Raw genomic sequence first — 24,130 nt, forward strand, 5'->3', positions numbered from 1 at the left:
CACACAACAGTCTCTAGAGTTTACAGAGAATGTTGTGAAAAATAAAAAAAAACATCCAGTGAGCAGCAGTTCTGTGGGCAAATCCGCCTTGTTAATGAGGGAGGTCAGAGGAGAATGGCCAGACTGGTTAAGCTGATGGGAAGACGACAGTAACTCAAATAACTATGTGTTACAACAGTGCTGTGTAGAAGAGCATCTCTGAATGCATAACATGTCAAACTTTGAAGTGAATGGGCTACAGCAGCTGAAGACCATGGACATACACTGAGTGGCCACTTTATTAGGTACATGACTGTACATCAGCCCCCAACAATTAATATATATCCCATGTATTAACTAATACCCATAAAAATAAACTTTCCTTGTTATAATTATGACTTGATCCCAACTATAGGGTATCAAATAGTCTAAGTCAAATCAGAAAACAAGGCTTAAGCATAGATTGTGATCTAACAATCAGTTCACTTTCATAATGAGCAGTAATTTTTGAGGAAAAGTCATGAGGCAGTTCGCTTGGAGTGCACTATTGCATTGGATCTAAATGCAATAATCAACTGCACATTTGAAATTTAGATTCTGATCATATCTACAAGGAGCACTGCCACAAGAAAACAGCATCTGTCATCAGAGTATCCCCCCACCATCGCTTCTTGATGCTGCCATTGGGAAGGAGATACAGAATCCCTGGGTCCTACACCACCAGGTTCAGAGACAGTTATTACCCTTCAACCATCAGGCTTCTGAACCAGTATGGAAACCCACACTCACCTCAACACCGAACTGATTCCACAAACTATGGCAACACACACAAAACGCTGGTGGAACGCAGCAGGCCAGGCAGCATCTATAGGAAGAAGTACAGTCGACGTTTTGAGTTGAGACCTTTTGTCAGGACTAATGGATAAAAGAGACAGTACGAGATTTGAAAGTGGGAGGGGGAGGGGGATATCCAAAATGATAGGAGAAGACAGGAGGGTGAGGGATGAAGCTAAGAGCTGGGAAATTGATTGGCAAAAGGGATACAAGGCTGGAGAAGGGGGAGTATCATGGGACAGAAGGCCTTGGAAGAAAGAGAGGAGGAGGGGAGCACCAGAGGAAAATGGAGAACAGGCAAGGAGTTATTGTCAGAGGGAAAGAGAGAAAAATAATAAAATAAAATAAAAATCAGGGATGGGGTAAGAAGGGGAGGAGGGGCATTAACGGAAGTCAGAGAAATTAATGTTCATGCCATCAGGTTGGAGGCTACCCAGGCGGAATATAAGGTATTGTTCCTCCAACCTGAGTGTACCAGTATAGGCTTGGAACATGGACTGTTCCACAAAGCCAACAGAAAAGCAGGCATAGCTGGGACCCATACAGGTGCCCATGGCTACACCTTTAGTTTGGAGGAAGTGGGAGGAGCCAAAGGAGAAATTATTAAAAGTAAGGACCAATTCCACTAGACAGAGGAGAGTGCTGGTAGAGGGGAATTGGTTAGGTCTGGAATCCAAAAAGAAGCAGAGAGGTTTGAGACCTTCCTGGTGGGGGATGGAGGGATATAGGGACTGGACATCCATGGTGAAAATAAGATGATGGGGACCAGGGAACTTGAAATCATTGAAAAAATCCGAAGCATGAGAAGTGTCACGAACATAGGTGGGAAGGGATTGAACAGTGTCGAGGTATGCAGAAATGCGGTGGGGCAGAAGCAAGCTGAAACAGTGGGTCTATCTGGACAGGCAGGTTTGTGGATCTTGGGTAGGAGACACAAACGGGAAGTGTGCGGTGTGGGAACTATGAGGTTGGTGGCGGTGGATGGGAGATCCCCAGAGCTGATAAGGTCAGTGACGGTGTGGGAGACAATGGCCTGGTGCTCCTTAGTGGGGTCATGTTCGAGGGGTAAATAAGAGGAGGTATCACAAACTATGGGCTTATTTTCAAGAACGCAACAACTCATTCTCAATATTATTTATTTATTAATTATTTTTTTTTATTTGTACAGTGTGTCCTCTTTTGTACCTTAGTGTTTAACCATTTTTGTGTGTACCTTTACATTGATTCTATTGTGTTTCATTGTATCTATTGTGAATGCTCACAAGAAAATGAATCTCAGGGTAGTATTTGGTGACATACACATACTTGATTCTAAATTTACTTTGAACTTTGAAGCTTTGAATTGTCGCTGACATTAGGTATCTGAATACTAAAAGGGAAATGGGGATAAAAGTAGATGAAAATACTTTATGGAATAGTAAATTTGAATTTATTTTATAGCATATTTTGATGCCCTTCTCCTTCCAAAACATTCTCATTTTCTTAAATCATGCCCTGCTTTTGGAATTCATGTTTAGGGTTGGAAGCAATAGGAAGTATGTTCATTTCTGCTAAAATAAATGGATTTCCAAGTGTTGTTTGATAGATTATGACTTGCTTCCAAGTCATTGCAAATATCCAGCTAGTGTATTTTGCATTGTGTTCAGTGTAAGCTGGTAATTTAGGGAGCAGCCTTACTGTATTCAACTCACAAGCAGAAAGAAAACCTTAAAAAAATTTGCAGTGGTTCCATTTGAGGTAACAAGAGGCATCATCTCCTTTAGAATATGTTTATAAACACAAAATGAAACAATTTAAATCATGAAACATGGTTACTCTTACTGAACTGTAAATGTCATGGTTATGAAATTGGATCTCTTAATATCTGATGTTTTTATGACTGACTTGCGCATGAAGGTGGTTTAAGCTGGGTTAGATCATGGTGGTGATCATTAAATAAGTGGGAAGTTGTGCCCATTGAGAAGCTGGCCTGAACCCCTCCAACCACCATTCACATCGCTCACCTGGATATTTTCCTAGCATGAGATGAGCGCCAACAGGCATCGTAAGTTGTGCCCTATACACTTCTTTTAGGTTATTAGTATAACCTGCAACTATTCTATCTGATCTTAAGTTACAGTTCAATCAAAGGTACTTTGTTTATATATTTAGTGATACTGCCTGGAATAGGCTCTTCCGGGCATGTCACCCAGCAATACCCCCTCCCCCCATGACCCTGATTTGATGCCAACCTAATTACAGGACAATTTACAATGACCAATTAACCTACCCAGTATGTTTTTAGACTGTGGGAGGAAACCAGAACACCTGGAGAAAACCCACGCATTCCACAGGGAGGACGTACAGAGTCTCTATACAGACGCCAGGATTGAACACAAAACTCTGATGCCCCAAGCTGGAATAGCATCGCACTATGACATTACCATGGCGACCTGTGGCATGTGCCTGATTATTGCATGTTTCTCTTTAAAGGGGCACTCTGTTGATATTAAAAGGCTTGATTGGAAAGCTGCTCAAACACTTTCCAATGTTCACAATGTGCTCAAACTGCACAAAGATCAAAGGTCAAAGTTCAAAATAAATTTATTATTACGGTATTTAAGTATCACCATATACTACCTCGAGATTAATTTTCTTGCAGGCATTTATAGGAAAATAAAGAAATACAATAGAATTTGTGAAAAACTATAAATAACACTGACAGACAAACAATGTGCAAAAGAGGACAAATTGTGCAAATAATAAAAAAGTAGGAAAAAAGTAAATAAATAATGTTGAGAACATGAGTTGTAGAGTCCTGCAAAGTGAGATTATAGGTTTTGGAGTTAGTTCAGTACTGAGGTGAGTGAAATTATCCACGCTGGTTCAGGAGCCTGATAGCTGTAGGGTAATAACTGTTGCTAAACCTGGTGTGTGGGACCTAAGTCTCCTGTACCTCCTGCCTGATGATTGTACTGAGAAGAGAGTAGGGCCTGGATGGTGGGAGTCCTTGATGATGGATAATGTTTCTTGTTGCAGAGGTCCTTGTAAGTGATGGGAATGGATTTGGCTGTGTCCACAACATTTTGTAGACATTCCTGCCCCTGGGCATTGGTATTTCCATACCAGGCCATGATGCAACCAGCCTGGTATGTGAGGTAACAAATACTACTAATAGATAGAATGTTCTCCAATATTCCTACTGAAATGCTCACTCAGTAAAGCCTCTGGGTAGAAAGCTGTCACAAGTCCGTCTGTGAAGTCGTAGTCTTCAAAGATGCCACCTACTACACAGATTTACTAATGACTGAGGACTGTTATGGGTAGATTGACAGCCTCTCTTTCTTACTTGGAGTGTTCGGATCAAAATCTCTCAATTTCACGATCACGGGACAGACTCACAACAGATCTCTGTAATATGTCTCAACTTGCTGCTGACCATAGCTTCATGTTTTAGCACTGATTAACCTGATCTGTCTCCAATCATAACCAAGTGGCTTCTCAGGCAATGCGAGTGTGTTCATTGTTCCCATAAACGTAACCATTGACTTCACTGTTGCACCCACAGGGGCTCCCATTAATAACAATATTCATCAATAGGAGAAGTGTCCACTTCCTCTGCTTGAGGTTATTACAATCATCAGACTTTCCTGACAATGAAAGCTAAGTTTTTGACATGTTTATTTCCTGGGAAATAGAATTGCCCCATTCTCTCTGGAGGCAACACTGTCTGGAGAGCTGGGTCCTGGTGGTAAGATCTTTCCTCTACTTGGCGACACAAGAAACTGCAGATGCTGGACCCAGAATCTGACAGAGGAATTCAACAGGTCCAGCAGCATCTGTGGAGGGGGATGGGAAATAATTGTCAATTCTTTGCATTGAAACCTTGCTTCACAATATGATTCTGAGGCACATTTTTGTCTGAAACATCTTTCCCCCACAGATGTAACTTAACCTGCTGAGTTACTCTAGCAGATAATTTGTTCCTTCCAACCATTTACCTGCTTCTCGCATCAAAGTGCACCCAGATTCAGATTCAGGTTTATTTGTCACATGTACATCAAAACATACAGGGAAATGCGTTGTCTGTGTTAACAGCCAGCACACCCAGTAATGTGCTGAGGGCAGCCTGCAAGTGTCACACTACAATCCTGTGCCAATATAGGATGGCCACAATGTTCCATGGAACAGCATTAGTAGTAACAACAGAACAAAACAAAATGACAGCAGTAAAACGAGCCCCTTTCCTATCCCTCCCTCTCATCCAGTCATACATCGAGAAAGGCCCCACCCCAGCACAGGCTAGCCTGGGCCTCCAGTCCTTCTCCCCAGATTCTCAGACACTGGGCCCTGAAGTTTGAACTTCACTCAGCCAATCACGGGATTGACCTCCTGATCAAAAAATGGAGTGCGAGAACTACACAGGTTCCTCAGTTGTTTTTGAAAGTGTCAACTGTCTGATAAAGATGAGAATCCAATGTCTGTATCTTTCTAAGGGCATTCTGCACCTTACCCCAGCAGGAGTGGAAACTGTATGCTGCACAGCCTGGTGCTCCAATGCGTGGTTGCTGTGCCAAAAGAAGAACAGAGTGCACACCGGGAGCCCAGGAGCCCTGAAGCACATGATGAAAATAGTAAGAAGTCAAGGACGTCAAATGGGAGAAGGCTGGGCAGAATTATTCCAGTTTCATCTTGCATTAGAGCTTTTCAGAAGAAGTCTGCTAGATCAGAACAACCCCAATCCACTCTCCAATCCTTAACATTAATATAGTTCACCAACTAAAATCAATAAAGTTAGACAGTAAGCATCTGAAATTTAAAACAGAAAATGCCGGTAATACTCAGCACATCAGGAAGGATCTGTGGAGAGAAAACTGCAGTAATAGTTTGACATGTAATGTAAGCCTGCTGCTTCTTTCTCCACAGTTTTCACCGGATTTCTGAATATCCTAGCATTTCCTTTTCATAGTTCATCAATAATTATTGATCATAATCAGTCAATATCTTCACAGTGTACATAATAATCCTTCATGGCTTCCACATGTACTAATAATCACACACCAATGAATTAACCCTCAGTCCATTTATTGAAATGTTTCCCTGTAACTGCTTCCTGTTGTGTTCAACTCATTCCGAAGTACACTCTATGGCCACTTTACTAGGTCTATCTGGACACCTGCTCGTTAATACAAATATCTAATCAGCCAATCAAATGACAGAAACTCAATGCATAAAAGCATGCAGGTATGGTCAAGAGGTTCAGTTATTCTTCAGACCAAACATCAGAATGAGGAAGAATATGATTTAAGTGACTGACTGTAAAATGATTGTTGGTGCCAGATGGGGTGGTTTGAGTGTCTCAAAAACTGCTGATCTCCTGCGATTTTCAAGCACAACAGTCACTAGTGTTTATCGAGAATGGTGCGAAAAGCAAAAACATCCAGTGACTGACAGTTCTGTGGGTGAAAATGCCTTGTTAATGAGAGGTTAGAGGAGAATGGCCAGACTGGTTCAGATGGACTGGAATGTGACAGTAACTCAAATAACCATACGTTGCAACAGTAATGTCCAGAAGGTCATCTCTGAACACATGACATGTCAAGACTTGAAGTGGAAAAGCTGCAGAGGCAGAAGACCACAAACATGCCTTCAGTGGCCAATTTATTAGATACAGGAGGTACCTAATAAAATGGCCACAGAGTGTACGTTATGAGGAAATGAAATTTACTTCTACATATCGTATAACGAGAATGCAATTGGCTGTCACCTCTTGCCACGTAGTTTCTGTTGTGGCCCTGCCAGTTTCTTCGCAAACAGAAGGTTGTCGCTGGCATCTAAGATTTCCCTCAGCAAACAAGTCATCCTCCCATGCCCTCATCTCATTAATGAGAATGTCCATTATTGAGATTTTTCACTAAATCTAGGGGTGCTGTCCCTCTTTCTTGCAAACTCTCTCTCTCCCATGATGATTAGAGTGTAAACTGAATCAGAATCAGAATCAAATTCAGGTTTATATCACCAGCGTATGTCATGAAATTTGTAGTATTTGTGACAGCAATTCAATGCAATACATAGTAATAGAGAAAAAAACATGAATTATAGTAAATATATTTATATGAGATAGTTCAATTAAGTAAGTAATGTAAAAGAGAAATAAAGATGTAGTGAGGTAGCGTTCATGTGTTCAACGTCCATTCAGAAATTGGATGGCAGATGGGAAGAGGTCGTTCCTGAATCGTTGTGTCTTCAGGCTTCCGTACCTCCTTCCTGATGGTAGCAAACAGAACAAGGCATGTCCTGGATGATGGGGGTCCTTAATGATGGATGCCACCTTTTTGATGCATCACTCCTTGAAGACGTCCTGTATACTACAGAGGCTGGTGCCCATGATGGAGCTGTCTAAGTTTACAACTCTCTGCAGCTTATTTTGATCATGTACGGTAGCAACCCCTGTCGCGCCCCCCCCCCCCCATACCTGACAGAGATGCAGCTAGTGAGAATGCTCTCCACGGTACATCTGTAGCAATCCGTAGGAGTCCAGAGGCACTTGCTTCTTTTGGAATTGTGCCTTTAAGAACTAAGTGTCACTTAGACATGCAACAAATTGTTGGCGCAATATTCAGTTGAGCCTGGTCTATCAGGAGCTATGAAGATCATTCATTTGAATGTATTTCTGATTGTGAACTGATATTTTTTATTTTAAATTTTATTTTGGCCAATTTCAGGATGTTTGCTTTTAGAGGGGTCCATTGGGTACAGGTGCTATATACAGCACATGCTGCGCCTACCAAAACAAAAGTTGACATTCAATTGCTGGGCGCTTTTTTGCACAATACAATGAAAAGGGTTGATTAGAAATTGTCTTAGGTAATTTCCCTGAAAATCTCCATAAATTAAAGAATGGGGACACAAGAAACTGCAGATGCTGGAATTGGGAACAAGAAACCAAACTGCTGGAGAAACTCAACATGTCAAGTAACATCGGTGGAAGCAAAGGGATGATTGATGCTTCGGGTCTCAACCCTAAAGCTGGACATCCTTTTACTTCTGCCGATGCTGCTTGACCCGTTGAATTCCACTGGCCGTTTATTTTCCTGTATAGGTTGAAGCATGTTGACCGCAGCTCAGATTTGATCTAGAGCCCAACCATTTTTATGCTGTGAACCTCTACCATTAACCAAGGGGGTCTGTGGACCACAAGAGGTTGGGAACCTCTGATCTAGTGAGATATGAAAGGGGTTAAAAAACTCGTACTTCAGCATTGCATAAACTACATCAGAAGGACAGATACATTTACATTTTGAGCATCGGATCATATGAAACTCTACTTCAGAGATTAGCTCTCAGATATCCCCTCAGTTGTAAAATGACGTAAACCCGGAAAGATACATAAGACCGTTATTCTTTCATCATCACTAAATAAGTCATCAGGTCTTGTAGACTGAGTGCAGCCTTAACACAGCAATCAGGAAAAGATACATCAGAACAAAGGAAAATAATCCTTACCTCTTCCGATACCAAGAAAACATATGCTGCTGTTGGCCAAATTAATGTCCTGACAAGCATATTTTTAAAGTAACCATAATAAGTAAAACTTCATCTTTTTACTTGTTTATTTGAAAAGCTTACCACTTTATAAACTACAAGCAGACCCACTGGAGGCATTTTCACAAGTGCAGCCGTATACCTGCCAAGAACACCACCCTCTATTATCAACAAATTTTCCAAGGTCAGGGCAAATTCCCAGGTTGCGTGCCAAGAGCAAGTGTCTTTGCCATCATGGCCAAAGATGGTCAGATGTATTTCACCTAACTGAAAACCCAGGATGTGTTCACTTGGACTTTTGGCGTTGCTCTGTTCTGGTTATGAGGATGGCTATGTTCGGAGTGTACAGTAACTTTAAACTTCCAAAGGTGATCAAAGGGTTAATGCCTGAAATATTTAACACCTGGTCTAGTTATCAGATGTTCCAGTGGTCTACTGTCAAGTGGCTACTGATTTTTGGATTTACAGCCATAGCCTTAAGAATATTGTCCAGATTTATGGGGAGAGTTGTGTCCATGATGGAGCTGGTTGTGTCTACAACCCTCTGCAGCCTCTTGCATTCCTATGTATTGCAGTCTCCATACCAGGCTGTGTTGCAACCACTCAGAATGCTTTCCACCATACATCTATAGAAATCTGTATAAGTCTTTGTTGAAATACCAAATCCCCTCAAACTCCAAATGACTTAGCATCTTTATCATTGCATCAATATGTTGGGCCCAATGTAGATCCTCTGTGATGCTGACGCCTAGAAACTTGAAGCTGCCCACCCCTTCCAATGCTGATCCCTCAATGAAGACCGGTGTGCCGGTGTGTATCTCTCATCCTCCCTTTCCTGAGGTCCAAAATCAATTTCTTGGTCTTGCTGATGCTGATTGCAAGGTTGTTGTTGTGACACCACTCAACTATTCAGTCTCACTCCTGTACACATCCTCATTGCCATCTGAGCTTTTGCCAACAACTCTGGTGCCATCAGGAAATATATACTTAGCCACACAGTCATGACTGGAGAGAGAGAGAGAGAGAGGGAGAGGGAGAGGGAGAGGGAGAGAGGGAGGGAGAGGGAGAGGGAGAGGGAGAGAGGGAGAGGGAGAGGGAGAGAGAGAGAGAGAGAGAGAGAGAGAGAAGAAGTGGGCTAAGCACACATTCTTTCACTGTGGCTGATTTGAGTGTCAGTGAGGATATGTTATCACTTACCCACACTGACTGTGGTCTCCTGATGAGGAAGTCAAGGATCCAGTTGCAGTTGGAGGTACAGAGGCCAAGGTTTCGAAGCTTGCTAAATAATGCTGAGTGGATGCCAAGCTGTTACTGATAAGCAGCAGCCTGACGTGTATTTTGCTGTGGTCTAGGTGTTACAAATCTGAATGGTGAGCCAATGAGAATTTGTCTACCATAGGCCTATTATGGGAGTAGGCAAACTGCAGTGCATCCAGGTCCTTACTGAGACAGGAATTAATTGTAGCCATGACCAACCTCTCAAAATGATTCATCACAGTAAATATGAGTTCTTTGAGAATTGAAGCAACCATCGTCACAGTAAGGCAAATTCCATTATTAACCTTCTTCAATAAGTCCTCACTCATTGAGTTAGCCCCTCTGTCTACATAAATCTTGCAACTGCTACCCACTTTCTCAAGAAGATCGAAGAACACAACAAAGCTATGCTATTCTTCTTTTGTTTATTGTTGTTGTTGTTCGTCCTTCGTAGTCGAAGATGACCATGGCTTCAAAGTCAAATGGGAGATTGGTGGCTGTGGGTCCGGAGGTGACTGATGAGACCAGTCCGGGCCCTGAAGGCTCGCCCACATGTGGGACACAAGTGGGTGGGTGCTGTCGTGGCAGTGGATGCTGCTCGGGCCTTGCGCACAGCACGCTTTCGTTGCACCTCGATGATGCGCCTGACTTCAGCTGCACGGGCTCCTGTGGTGATCTTGCTGCGCCAAGCTGGACGGTTGAGGGCAAGCGTCTCCCATGTGCTGATGTCGACATCCAGGCCTTTGAGGGTCACTTTCAGGCAGTCTTTGTAACGTTTCTTCTGCCCCCCCGACTGAGCGCTTGCCCTGACACAGTTCTCCGTACAGCAGCTGCTTAGGCAATCGGCCATCTGGCATTCTGACCACATGTCCAGCCCACCTGGCTTGGGCTTTCAGCAGGAGGGTGTAGACGCTGCAGAGCCCAGCTCGTTCCAGGATTTCCGTGTCGGGGACTTTGTCCTGCCACCTGATGTAGAAGAGTCTGCGGAGACAGCTCAGGTGAAAATGGTTGAGCTGTTTCGCGTGCCTGCTGTAGACAGTCTAGGTCTCGCTGGCGTAAAGGAGGGTGGTAAGGATCACTGCACAGTAGACCTTCAGCTTGGTGGTAAGGCTGAGTCCTCTCCGCTCCCAGACATTCTCACGGAGTCTCCCAAAGGCGGCGCTGGCTCTGGCAATCCTGTTGTTGACCTCAGCGTCTATATTCACTGCACGACAGAGTATGCTGCCCAGGTAGGTGAAGTTGTCGGCTGCCTGGAGGTTCTGGCCCTTCACCGTGATGCGTGGCTCCTGGTATGGCTTTCCTGGGGCAGGCTGGTACATAACTTTGGTCTTTTTGGTGCTGATATTGAGTCCGAAGTTGTTGCAGGCTTGTGAGAAGTAGTCCATTTCACGCTGCATCTCCTGCGCTGTGCTGGCATTGAGTGTGCAGTCATCAGCAAACAACAAGTCTCTGATGACAGTCTCTCACACCTTTGTAACTGCCTGCAGGCGCCTAAGGTTGAACAACCTGTAGTCAGTCCCGTATCTGATGTGGATTCCTTCTTCATAGTTACGGAAGGCATCTGTCAGCATGGCAGAGAATACCATACTGAACAGAGTCGGGGCAAGAATGCAGCCTTGTTTGACGCCATGTGTCACTGGGAAGGCCTCCGACTCGTCGCCGTCATCCAGAACTTTCACCATCATACCGTCGTGGAACTGCCGGATGATTGTGATGAACTTGCTGGGGCAGCCAAACTTCTCCATGATCTTCCACAAGCCTTCTCTGCTGACCATATCAAAGGCCTTGGTTAGATCGACAAAGGTCACAAAGAGGTCGCTGTGTTGCTCCTGGCATTTTTCCTGGAGTTGGCGCACAGCAAAAATCATGTCCGTGGTCCGTGGTTGTCGCAAGACTGGCGGTTGCCTTTCCTCTTGTAGATGTGGACTATGCTGGCATCTTTCAGCTGTTGCGGGACCTGTCCCTTTTTCCACATGGACTGGAAGAGTACAGTCAGCTTTTGCATCATGACAGGGCCTCCTGCTTTGTATACCTCAGCAGGGATTGCATCGGGTCCTGGCGCTTTGCCACAGGAGAGTTGCTTCACTGCCTTCCTGACTTCATCTACTGTGGGGAGGGTGTCGAGGTTCTTGTTGATCTCTACCTGGGGCAGGCGGGCAATGGCCTCGTCGTTGATGTCGTCAGGGCGGTTAAGTACGTTGTTAAAGTGCTCAGCCCACCGATCCAGAATCTGCTTCTTCTCTGTCAGCAGCTGCGTCTCATCTGCTTTGAGGAGGGGTGAGGAGCCGGAGGACTGGGGTCCGTATACAGCCTTAAGCGCATCGTAGAAGCGCTTTATGTTGTGACTGTCTGCATAGCCCTGGATTTCATTGGCCTTCTTGCTGAACCAGCTGTCCTGCATCTTGCGAAGTTTTTTCTGCACCTTTCTTCTTGCGTTGGTAAAGGCATCTTTCTTGGCTAGCGATGTGGGGTCGTTCTGATGCGCTCTGTAATGTTGATGTTTCTCCGTTAGTAGTGCCTGTATTACTTCATCATTCTCATCGAACCAGTCTTGGTTTCTTCGGGTTGCTGGTCCGAGATGTTCGAGGGCGGTAGTGTAGACAGCGTCTCTGAAGGCAGTCCACTGTTCCTCAACGCTAGTCCTGTCTTCCTGTGGTGTGTCTGGCAGTCTGCCTTCAAGGTCCTCGACGAATTCTTCTGCAACCCTGCTGCTTTTCAGCTTGGAGACATTCAAGCTCTTTGCAGTCTTCTGCCCTTGGGGTCTTCTCATGGGCAGAATGCGAAGCCTGAACTTGGACACGATGAGGCGGTGGGCGGTCCAGTAGTTGGCACCACACATGGCTCTCGTCACTCTGACATCCATCCTGTCCCTCTTCCTGGTGATGATGTAGTCAATCAGATGCCAGTGCTTCGAGCGTGGGTGCATCCATGACGTCTTCTTATGGGTGGGTAACCGGAACAGGGTGTTAATTGCAGGTTCACAAGCCCATCATCAAGACATGAGAAAGAGGGGGATGCTGACTGAGAAGTGGAGAGGGAAGAGGGTATTCATTATGTCTCTGGCATAGATGACCTTCATCAAGTCTCAGCCCAAAACGTCGACTGTTTACTCTTTTTCATAGATGCTGCCTAGCCTGCTGAGTTCTCCCAGCTTTTTGTGTGTGTTGCTTTGGATTTCCAGCATCTGCAGATTTTCTTGTATCAATGGAGGGGAATGAGCAGTCTACGGCTCAGACTGAGACCCTTCATCAAGACTGGAAATGAAGGGAGGAGGAGCCAAAATAAGAAGATGGGCGGAGGGGAAGGAGTGAAAGCTGGCAGATGATAGGTGAAGCCATGTGATTGGGATGGTGGATGGGTGGGGGAAGGGAGAAGAAGTGAGCAGATGGGAGTGGATAGGTGGAAGAGGTAAAGGGCTGAGGAAGAAGGAATCTGATAGGAGAGGGCAGTAGGCCAAGGGAGAAATGGTAAGGGGAGTGGAACGAAGTGATGAGATCCAGTGGGATGGGGCGGGGGGGGGGAGGTTGCTGATGATGGGTCATGGATCGATTGTGTCGTAGGGTGAGTGCTGGCTGCCAGCAATCAGTATTGGTGGACTCTGGTTAGAATATTAAAATATCAAAGGGAATACAATTGACTATCATTGAGCTAGCAGTGAAATGATGGCACTGCAGTCTGTGGTTAGGGCTGGTTACTCAGTGGATGAACAATGTGGGGGTGTTGGGTGATGTAGGACATGGGTGGAGGTTCATAGGCTTTGGTGAGGAGATGAGTTACCTGTAAGGTAGCCCAAAGGAGATATGATAAATAAATCACGTCAGATCCCAGCACAATACTGGGATTCGCTCTGGGAGACCCCTTTAAACAGTGCAGCTGCAGGGTAAGCAGTGAACTCTGTGAAAACCTGGTTATTTGTGTGTTACTATTGATAAATGTGGCTTGAATCAGCACGACCTAATTTCTCCCAGTAACGCTGTAAATGAGCCGCGCACCAGGAAAGTTATCATTATGCTCACTCCTGAAATGGAATATGCCTCAACTGCACAATTTGTGATGGGAGGTTCCAGGTCGGATATCCGAAGTGGTGCTATTCGATTTGGAAATACATTTAGTTACATTGTCATGCACAAAATGCTGGCGGAGCTTAGAAGGTCAGGCAGCATCTATGGAAATGAATAAACAGTCGATGTTTTGGACTGAGACCCTTCTTCAGGACTGGAAAGGAAGGGGGAAGACATCAGAATAAAAATGTTGGGGAGAGGGGATGGAGGATAGCTGGAAGTGATAGGTGACACCAGGTAGGTGGGAAAGGTAAAGAGCTGGAGAAGAAGGAATCTGATAGGAGAGCAGAGTGGGCCGTAGGAGAAGAAGGAGGAGGTGGGGACCCAGGGGAAGGTAATAAGCAGGTGAGAAGAGGTAAATGGTCAGAGTGGGGAATAGGGGAAGAGGGGAGGAGGAGGGAAGTTTTTTAACAGAAGGAGAAATCAATATTCATGCCATCAGGTTGGAGGCTACCCGGACAGAATATAAGATGTTGTTCCTCCATCCTGAGGGTAGCCTCATTTTGGCACAAGAGGAGGTCATGGACCAGCATGTTGGAATGGGAATTAAAATGTTTGGCCGGTCGGAAGTTCCGCTTTTGGCTAATAGAGCGGAGGTTCTTGATGAAGCGGTCCCCGATTTACAACGGGTCTGACCAATGTAGAGGAGGCTGAATTGCGTGTCACCAGGATAATAGACAACCCCAGCAGATTGGCAGATGAAGTGTTGCTGGAAACAATGATCTGCTCTTCGGTTTGCTGAGAATGAGAGTGTTCCACAATTGAAATGCTATGCAATAGAATTCAAAACCTGTGAAATTTTATTAAACATACTGGATCCTAAATCAAGTACGTAAAGTGCCTGTACAAAAGATATTGAAAAACACAAGTCAGGAGATGGAAATAAAAAAAATTTCCAAGTCACTGAATATCCTTCGGACTGCAGTTAAGTCAATCATCAAGAAATGGAAAGAATATGGCACAGCTTTAGTGCGGGAGGCCACCAAGACACCTATGACAACTCAACAACTCTGAAGGAGTTCCCCAAGCTTTAGTGGCTGAGATGGCAGAGACTGCGTATACAATTGTTGCTTGGGTGTTTCACCAGTCGCAGCTTTATAGGAGAGTGGCAAAGAGAAAGCCACTGTTGAAAAAATCTTACATGAAATCTGGGCTTGAATTTGCCAGCAGGCATGCAGGAGACTCTGAAGTCAACTGGAAGAAGGTTCTATGCTCTGATGAACCCAAAGTTGTGCTTTTTGGCCATCAAACTAAATGCTATTTTTGTCATAAGCCAAACACCACACATCAACAAAAACAGACCATCGCTACTATAAAGCATGGTGGTGGCTGCATCATGCTGTGGGGATGCTTCACTGCAGCAGGCCCTGGAAGGCTTGTGGAGGGTAGAATGAATGCAGCAAAATACAGGGAAATCCTGGAGGAAAACCTGATGTGTCTGCAAGAGAACTATGAATTAGGAGAAAATTTGTTTCCCAGCAAGACAATGATCCCAAGCATAAAGCCAAAGCTACTCATGAATGGTTTAAAAACAACAAAGTTAAAATCCTGGAGTGGCCAAGTCAGAGTCCAGACCTCAATCCAATTGAAAACCTACAAAATACGGAAACGTCCAAGGCAGGGGTGAATAATTTTTATAAGCACTGATTAGATGAAAAACTGCAGAGAAGTTTATAAAAGTAGTACCGGAACTGAAGCATCCAACTCATTGCAAAAGATCAAACAGATCAGTCCTTGATTTGTTTGGAAATGTCAAGAGCGGTGGATGGGCAGAACAAAAATCTTTAAAGTTCTGAATGATTTGGAAAAGGTGGAAGAATCTATCTATGGACAATCTGAAGATGCAGGATTACAAAATGATTTGTAATAGATCTAATCAGGAATTAAGTGTGTATGGAGCTGCACACACACAATATTGCAGGAACTCAGCAGGCCAGGTAGCATCTGTAGAAAAGAGTAAACAGTCAATGTTTCAGACTGAGTCCCTTCATCAGGACTGGTAAAAGAGACGAGAAGTCAGAGTAAGAAAGTGTGGAGGGTGTGGAGGAAGAAGGACAAGGTAGTAGGTGGTAAACACGTAAAACTGGGAGAGTGGGAGGAGTGAAGTGAAGAGCTGGGAAGTTGATTGTTGAAACAGATGCAGGGCTGGAGAAAGGAGAATCCAACAGGAGAGGATAAAGGACTATAGAAGAAAGCAAAGAAGGAGGGTCACCAGATGGAGGTGATGGGCAGGTAAGGAGATAAGGAAAGATAGAGGAAAACAGGAATGGGAAATGGTGAAGGGGGGCAATTACCAGAAGTTTCTTGAACTTGCCATCAGGTTGGAGGCTATCCAGATAGAATATAAGGTGTTGTTCTTCCAATCTGACTGTGGCCTCATCACAGCAGAAGAGGAGGCCATGGACTGACATGTTGGAATGGGAATGGGAAGTAGAATTGAAAAGTGTGTATGGAGTTAGATTATGTAACAAGATACCAGAAGAGGTTGTTGAAATAAACATTTACTTTCAAAAGGACAATGACAAGTACCTGAAAATAACACTAATAGACATACAAAAATATGTTGAGATAAATGAAATAAGAGACTAGAAAGGTCAAATAATCTGTTCTGCTGCTATATATTTGATGTATTTCTGTATGGATCAAATAGCAACTTTAAAAGTTCTTTTGATGAGCTTCTTGGTTGCAAGGATGGGCATAATAAATGTTCTTAAGTAAAATCTATTTGCTAAATGTTTCAGCTTTTTTTATTCATTTGAAAGTGGATGTATATTGAAAAACATTCTTTAATCCGGTGCATTTGTCCTTTTCCATTTAGTAGTACAATCCAAGATTAAAATGTAAGGCTGTTGCTAATATAATTTTATCTATCAGCAGCCAGATTCACCAGATGTTTTATAATCATTTCTCTTTTTTTGTAAATTCTCACTAAGACTTGGCTGCAAGAACTCTTCAAACTAGTGATAATAGGAAGTGATTATTTTTCTTGGTAACATCCATGGAGGGGAATAATCAGTTAACGTTTTGGGCCGACATCCTTCAGCAGTCCTGATGTAAGGCCCTGATCTGTAATGTTGAATATTTATTCCCTCCATAGATGTTGGTTTATTTTTTCATTAATTTATTGAGATTCAGCTCAGAATAGGTCCTTCTGCTCCTTCAAGCTGCACCACCCAGCAATCCTCCAATTTAATCCTAGCCTAATCTCGGGACAATTTACAATGATCTATTAACCTATCAACCGGTACATTCTTGGAATATGGGAGGAAACCGGAGCACCTGGAGGAAACCCACTGTGTTACGGGAAAAACGTACAAACTCCTTACAGGCAGCGGCTGAAATTGAACCCAGGTCACCTGTAACTAATACGTTACTGCGCTGCCCCTGCTGTTACCTGACCTGCTGACTTCCTCCAGCATCGTGTGCGTATGTTGCTCTGGATTTCCAGCATCAGCAGAATCTCTTGTGTTCAAATACTTTTCCTGGTGATTTATGACCTTTGAGTGTGAATTCAGGGAGAGTGAATTCTGTAAATGCCAAATAAAGCCAGATCAGCCTGGCAGTTGTTTGAACTGGATTTCATTGGTGTTGAAAAAGCACTGGGGATTACATTACTTCTGAAAGTTCCAACATAATCATGATTGTATTCTATTCTGAGACTCCTGGAACAGAAATATGTTTTTCTTATATATAGCCAGCTTTCTTATAGCTGCACAGTGTCACTTACTCTGGTGATCAAATGCAAAATGTTGCAGCAACCAGTTCTTAGCCAAGCAGATGTGGAGATGCCACCACACAAAGTTGCAAACTAATGAGTAGCAACTTGCTTAAAGAGCTCATTTTATGCAGGGATCACCATTCCGCTGATGCAAGCAGTGATTCACAAGGCACCTTGACATATCCTGTGAAGACACAACATTTTTTGCCCATTACGCCATCATCTCGGGACTGCTGCTCATGGAGAAGATTGCTATGGTCTTCTGCAAGGTCCTAATATGGTTGACCTGTTGCATCTTCTCTCCTGTGCACATAGAACCTTCATCTGTACCTGTATCTTATCGTCAAGGGCTTGCATTCACTTTGAACAAACGTGCAACCACTTTAGCTCTCCCCTGCAACCCTTATCGCACCCCTACCAGCCAAAGTATATGTCACTGTGGTGAGGCAACATGGTTGTGGGTGGGGAGATGGGGGTGAAGGAAGGATTGCAGGATGGTGAGGTTTATTTACAGTATCTTCCTCTTACATATTTAAGTGAAGAATTTTGGGATGAGTTAGAGCTTTGCATTAAGTGCCTCTGTTACTGAATGATTGTTTTAGAGACACAGAGAGGGATGCATTCAGTAACCAATCATGTAGAAGCAGTCTGAATGGAGTTAATGTGCTGGAGTACGTCAGCAGGTTAGGTAGCATTAATGGAGAGGAATACACAGTCAATGTTTCAGGCCGAGACACTTCATCAGGATTGAAAAGGAAGGTGGAAGAAGCCATGGAGAAGGAAGGAGTACAAGATGTCAGGTGTTGGTGAGACCAGGTGAGGGTGGGGGAATGAAGTAAGAAGCTGGGAGGTGATAGGTAGAAGAGGTAAGAGGCTGAAGAAGAAGGAATCTGATAGGAGAGGGAAGTGGAACCTGGGAGGAAGGGAAGGAGGAAGAGCACCAGATGATGGACAGGAGAGATGGGAAGCAGAGGAAACCAAATTGGGAATGGAAAAAGAGACAAAGGGGAGCAGAAAGAAATTACCAGGTTAGAGGAATTGTTGTTCATGCCATCTGGTTGGAGGCTAACCGGATGGGATTTAAGGTGTCTCTCCTCCAACCTGAGAGTGGCCTCACCGCAGTTGTAGAAGAGGCCATGGACTGACATGTCGGAATGTCGGAATGGGAAGTCAAATTGAAATGGGTGGCCACTTGGAAAATCTGCCTTATATGGCAGATGGAGCAAATCATCAGGGCAAGGTGCATCTTATGGGAGTGATGTACAAGCCCTCAAACTGTAACACCAGAGTAGAATAGAATATTAAAGAAAAATTATGGAGCTTGTCAGGGAAGTACAACAAATATCATGGGTGATTTTAATTTGCATAAGGAGAGAAGGAAACTGGTGGGCAAAGGGAATTAGCTGAAGAGTTAGAAACAAAGAAACATAGAAAACCTACAGCACAATACAGACCCTTCAGTCCACAAAGCTGTGCTGAACATGTCCCTACCTTAGAACTACCTAGGCTTACCCATAGCCCTCTATTTTTCTAAGCTCCATGTATCCATCCAGGAGTCTCTTAAAGGACCCTATCGTTTCTGCCTCCACTGATAGTTCATAGTGTCTTTGGGATAACTTCTTGGTTTTGGAACCAAAGAGAAAGCAGGCTATGAAAATCAAAAGAAAACAACACATCACACACATGCCTTCATTGACCGGAATTCTGAAACATAAGAGAAAATACTGGAAGGGATCAGCAGGTCAGATAGTCTCTGTTCTCACAAAGGATTGTAGGCTCAAAGCACTGATTATTTCTGTATCCAAAGGCGCTGAGCTGTTCCAATATTTTCCGCTTTTAGTTTATTTCAGGCCTGTATGGTGCAGCAAGATCACATTAATTAATAACTGCGTCGTGAAGTTGCTGCAAGGAGTGGTGATCGTAATATGACTAAGTTAGAACAGAGAACAGCACAGCACAGGGACAGGTCCTTCAGCCTACAGTGTTGTGCATTTCAAACATTTCAATTAGCAATCAAATGAATCAAAAGCAGCATCCATCCTCAGAGATCCTCACAACCCAGGCTGTGCTCTTTTCCCACTGCTGCCATCAGGTAGAAGATACAAGAGCCTCAGGACTCACACCACCAGGTTCAAGAACAGTTACTACCCCACAGCCATCAGGCTCCTGAACAAAAGAGGATAACTATACTGTATTCATTTACCCTATTATTGAAATATTGGCACAACCAATGATCTTACTTTAAGGACTATTTATCTCATGTTTTTGTTATTTATTACTATTTGTTTACATTTTCATTGGCCAGTTTCTTATCTTCTGCATTCTGGTTGATCTTTCATTGATCTTGTTATAGTTATCATTTGCTAAGTATGCCCACAGGGACTTGGATCTCAGGATTATATATGGTGACATATATGTACTTTGATAATAAAATTTACTTTGAACTTTGAAATGACCAACTGAACTAATCTCTCCTGCCTACACGATGTCCATACCCTTCCATTTTCCTTACATTCATGTGCCTATCTAAATGGTTCTCGAAAGTGCCTGATGTATCTGCCTCTACCACCACCATGGGCACCCATTCCAGGCACCCACTACTCTCTGTGTAAAAAAAAACTTGTTCCCCCCCTCTCACCTTAAATGCATGCCCTCTAGTATTAGACATTTCAACCCTGGAAGAAAGATACTGTCTGTTGGCAGTATCTATGCCTCTCATGATCTTATAGACCTCCATCATATTCTGGATTCAGTTTGAAAGAGAGAAGAATGGGTGAAAGGTTAATGCTTTACACTTAAAATATGAAAACTCACCAACACCTCTACTTTCTGAGGAGGCTGAAGAGAGCTAGACTATGCACATCCATACTCACGTCCTCCTACAGATGTGCAGTAGGGAGCATCCTAACATGCTGTGTCATAGCTTGATACGGTCACTACACTGCAGCGGGCAGGAAGCCTCTCCAACGGGTAGTCAAAGCTGCCTGGCACCAGCCTACCTATCACCAAGGATATACAGAAAAAGGCCAGCAACAGCAAGAAGGATACCACCCACCCTGCTCATGGAGCATTTGTCCCACTCCCATCAGAAAGGCGGCTGTGTTGCATCCACACCAGCACCATCAGACTCAAAACCAGTTAATTTCCCCAAGCAGTAAGGCTGATCAACACCTCCACTCCACCCACCACCAGTACGTTATCATTTCCTGTACAGACACTCCTGTGCCTAGTGTCACTCTATGGACATGCAATCAATCTCCATATATAAGTTATCTCATGTGTTTATATTTATTGTGCGCGTGCATGTGTGTGTTTTGTGCTGCATCTGATCCGGAGTAAGAATTATTTTGTTTTACTTGACACTTTTGTATTGGAAATGACATTAAACAATCTTGAATCTTGAAAGCAGAGTGAGCAGAGGTTAAAGGAGTGGCAGATGCTTTAGGAGATCTTTCAGAATACACGGTTTGTATAGCAATGAGAAAAAAATTAATTCCAAAGAAACACAAAATGCTGAAGGAACTCTGCAGGCTAGGCAACATCAAGGAAAACAGTAAACAGTCAACAGCTTAAGCTGCGACTCTTCATCAGGACTCGGCCCAAAACATCGACTATTTGCTTTTTTTCATAGATGCTGCCTGGCCTGCTGAGTTCCTCCTGCATTTTGCGTGTGTTGCTCTGGAATTGCAGCATCTTCAGATTTCTGCGTGTTTGTAATTCCAAATAAACAGTCCATCATCAGTGATGGCTAAAACAAAATGTTAAAGGTAGAATCAAAGTTAAAAAAAAGGCATTTTTAATTGCTCAAGGATGACCTGCAAGTCAGAAAATTGGAAAGAAGATAAAGACATCAGCAGTTGACTTGAGGATTAATAAGGAAGGAAAGACCAGAATATGAGATAAAACTTGTATTCAATTTCAATGGGTATTTAAAATGTAGAGTTAACAGAGTGAGCGTAGAAAAATAATATTGTCCTGTGAAAAGAGTGTATAGGATAATAATAAGATGGCAGCTGAATTAATGAAGTATTTTACATTATCCCTCATTGCAGTAAATATGAATGACATACCTGGGAAAAAATATGTACTGTACATTGAGAATGCAAAGGAAGTGAGAAATGCAGAAAAGTTACAATCTCCAGGAAAGTGAGGGCTGAGCAGATTGCTGAAGCACTGCGATGACATGTTTTTGAGGACTGATTGGCTTCATCTTAGAACCTTTAAAGAAATAGCTATTGATGTTATGTGTTGGTTTTAATTGTCAAGAACTCCCTCAATTTGGAGAAGCTTCTTGCCAGATTGGAAAATGGAAAATATAACTTCATTTCAGAAAAGGAGGAAGGCTAAATGCAGGGTGGTTACTTGCCATCTGTAATAAGGAAAATGGTAGCAAGTATGATGAAGACTTTATGACAGAGTACTCTGTGAAAAAAACATAGGGTATTCAGGAAAGTCAGTGTGTTTTTTAAAAGGAAGATGATGTCTCATTAATCTGCTAGAGTTCTTTGAGGAAATAATATGCAGTGAATAAAATGGAATCTTCGGATATTCTAATGTTTCTAGAACACATTTGATAAGATGCCACATCAAAGGTCATTTGGAAAAATATATCTCGTGGTGGAGGAGGTAACTTGTTGATATGGATACCAGCAACACACATCAAAGTTGCTGGTGAACGCAGCAGGCCAGGCAGCATCTCTAGGAAGAGGTACAGTCGACGTTTCGGGCCAAGACCCTTCATCAGCACTAACTGAAAAAAGAGCTAGTAAGGGATTTGAAAGTGGGAGGGGGAGGGGGAGATCCAAAATGATAGGAGAAGACAGGAGGGGGATGGATGGAGCCAAGAGCTGGACAGTTGATTGGCAAAAGGGATACGAGAGGATCATGGGACAGGAGGCCCAGGGAGAAAGAAAAGGGGGGGGGAACCCAGAGGATGGGCAAGGGGTATAGTGAGAGAGACAGAGGGAGAAGAAGAATGTGTGTATGTAAATAAATAATGGATGGGGTACGAGGAGGAGGTGGGGCATTAGCAGAAGTTTGAGAAGTTAATGTTCATGCCATCAGGTTGGAGGCTACCCAGATGGAATATAAGGTGTTGTTCCTCCAATCTGAGTGTGGATTCACCTTTACAGTAGAGGAGGCTGTGGATAGACATATCAGAATGGGAATGGGATGTGGAATTAATATGTGTGGCCACTGGGAGATATGGATACCAGTTTGGATGACTAGCAGTAAAGTGGAAGGCTTGAGTAGAACTTTTTTTTAATAGGTGGTGTGCCACTGGGTTTAGAGCTGAAGCCTCAACTTCGTATGATATAAGCATATGATCTGAATGAATGCACCGTAGGCCTGGTTGCTAAACTTGCTTCTAGCAAAGTAGCGAAGTATGCTATGCAGAGGACATGAGGAGGCTACAAAGGAAAGGCAATAAGTTAAATGAATTGACAAATATCTGTCAAATGAAGGATAATGCGGGGAAATCTGTACTTTCCACATAGCAGGAAAAATTAACAGAGAAGATTTTATCAGAACAGTGAGAAGTTGTAGACCTCTGAGACACAGAAAGGCCTGAGTATTCTGATGCTTGATTTAAAACATTTTCATATGCAGGTGCAGCCTCTGCAAAGTTCAATTTATCGCTAAAGTACATATATGTCACCTTGAGATTCATTTTCTTTTGGGCATTGACAGTAGAACAAATAAATACAACAGAATCAATGAGAAAGTACACACAAAGACCGACGTACAACCAATGTGCAAAAGAAGACAAGCAGTACAAATATTTAAATAATATTAATAAATAAGAATCTAATACTGAGAACATGAGTTGTAGAGTTCTTGAAAGTGAGTCTGTAGGTTGTGGAATCAGAGGTGAGTGAAGTTACCCACGCTGGTTCAGGAGTCTGATGGTTGAAGGATAATAGTTCCTGAATCTGGTGTTGTGGAACCTAAGGCTCCTGTACCACTTTCCTGATCACAGCAGCGAGAAGAGAGCATAGCCTGTATGATAGGGGCTCTTGATGATTGATGCTGCTTTCTAGTGGCAGTTTTCTTTGTAGATGTGCTCAGTGGTAGAGACGGCTTTTACTATGATGGACTGGGCTGTATCCATCACTTTCTGTAGACTTCTCTGTTCTTGGTCATTGGTGTTTCTATACCAGACCCTGGCCGAACCAGTCAGGATACTCTCCACTGTGCATCTAGAGAAGTTTCTCAAAATTGAGAGATTGTCGATCTTTGAGATGCAGGAAGATTTGAGTGTTCTGATGCTTGAATCTCAAAACTTTCATCCGCAGATGTGGCCAGCAATTAGACCGGCTGAAAGAATATTGCTGTTTATCAGCAGAGGAAATGGAATACAAAGATAGCAAATTTGTGTCCTTCAATAACATGGACATTAGTGAGGCCATATGTTGAATACGATATTGCTATCCTGGATGTAAACTCAATGAATGTAGCCCAGAAGAGATTCACCAGACATATACGTAGAATGGGGTAGCAGGACTTAAGAGGAAATGCTGAATAGGCCAGGCTTCAAAATGCTAAAGTTTGGGAGAATGAGAGGAGATTTGATCAAAATGCTTAAGATACTGAGGGGTCTTGACAAGGTGCTTGCATAGAGGAATTCCCTCTTGCCGCAGAATCAAATACTGGAGTCACCATTTAGAAATAAAAGGTTGCCTCAGCAATGAGATGTCTTTTATTTCTCTCAGGGATTGTGCCGTTTACAAACGTTCTTCATCAAAGGCAGTGGAAA

General features: G+C 43.4%; 1 protein-coding gene across 23 annotated transcripts in view; it reads left to right on the plus strand.

Moving 5' to 3' along the window:
- rims2a (regulating synaptic membrane exocytosis 2a) overlaps positions 1-24,130 on the plus strand; it is a 1,105,394-nt gene that overhangs the window by 463,235 nt on the left and 618,029 nt on the right. The window contains exon 6 of one of the 23 annotated variants that reach the window (XM_072262891.1): positions 13,984-14,000. The exons of the other annotated variants lie outside the window; for them this stretch is intronic. Coding sequence (XP_072118992.1) covers positions 13,984-14,000 — 17 coding nt within the window. The remainder of the gene's footprint in view (positions 1-13,983; positions 14,001-24,130) is intronic. 23 annotated transcript variants of the gene reach the window in all.

This window comes from Mobula birostris, chromosome 1, assembly GCF_030028105.1.
Source record: "Mobula birostris isolate sMobBir1 chromosome 1, sMobBir1.hap1, whole genome shotgun sequence".
Lineage (NCBI taxonomy): Eukaryota > Metazoa > Chordata > Chondrichthyes > Myliobatiformes > Myliobatidae > Mobula > Mobula birostris.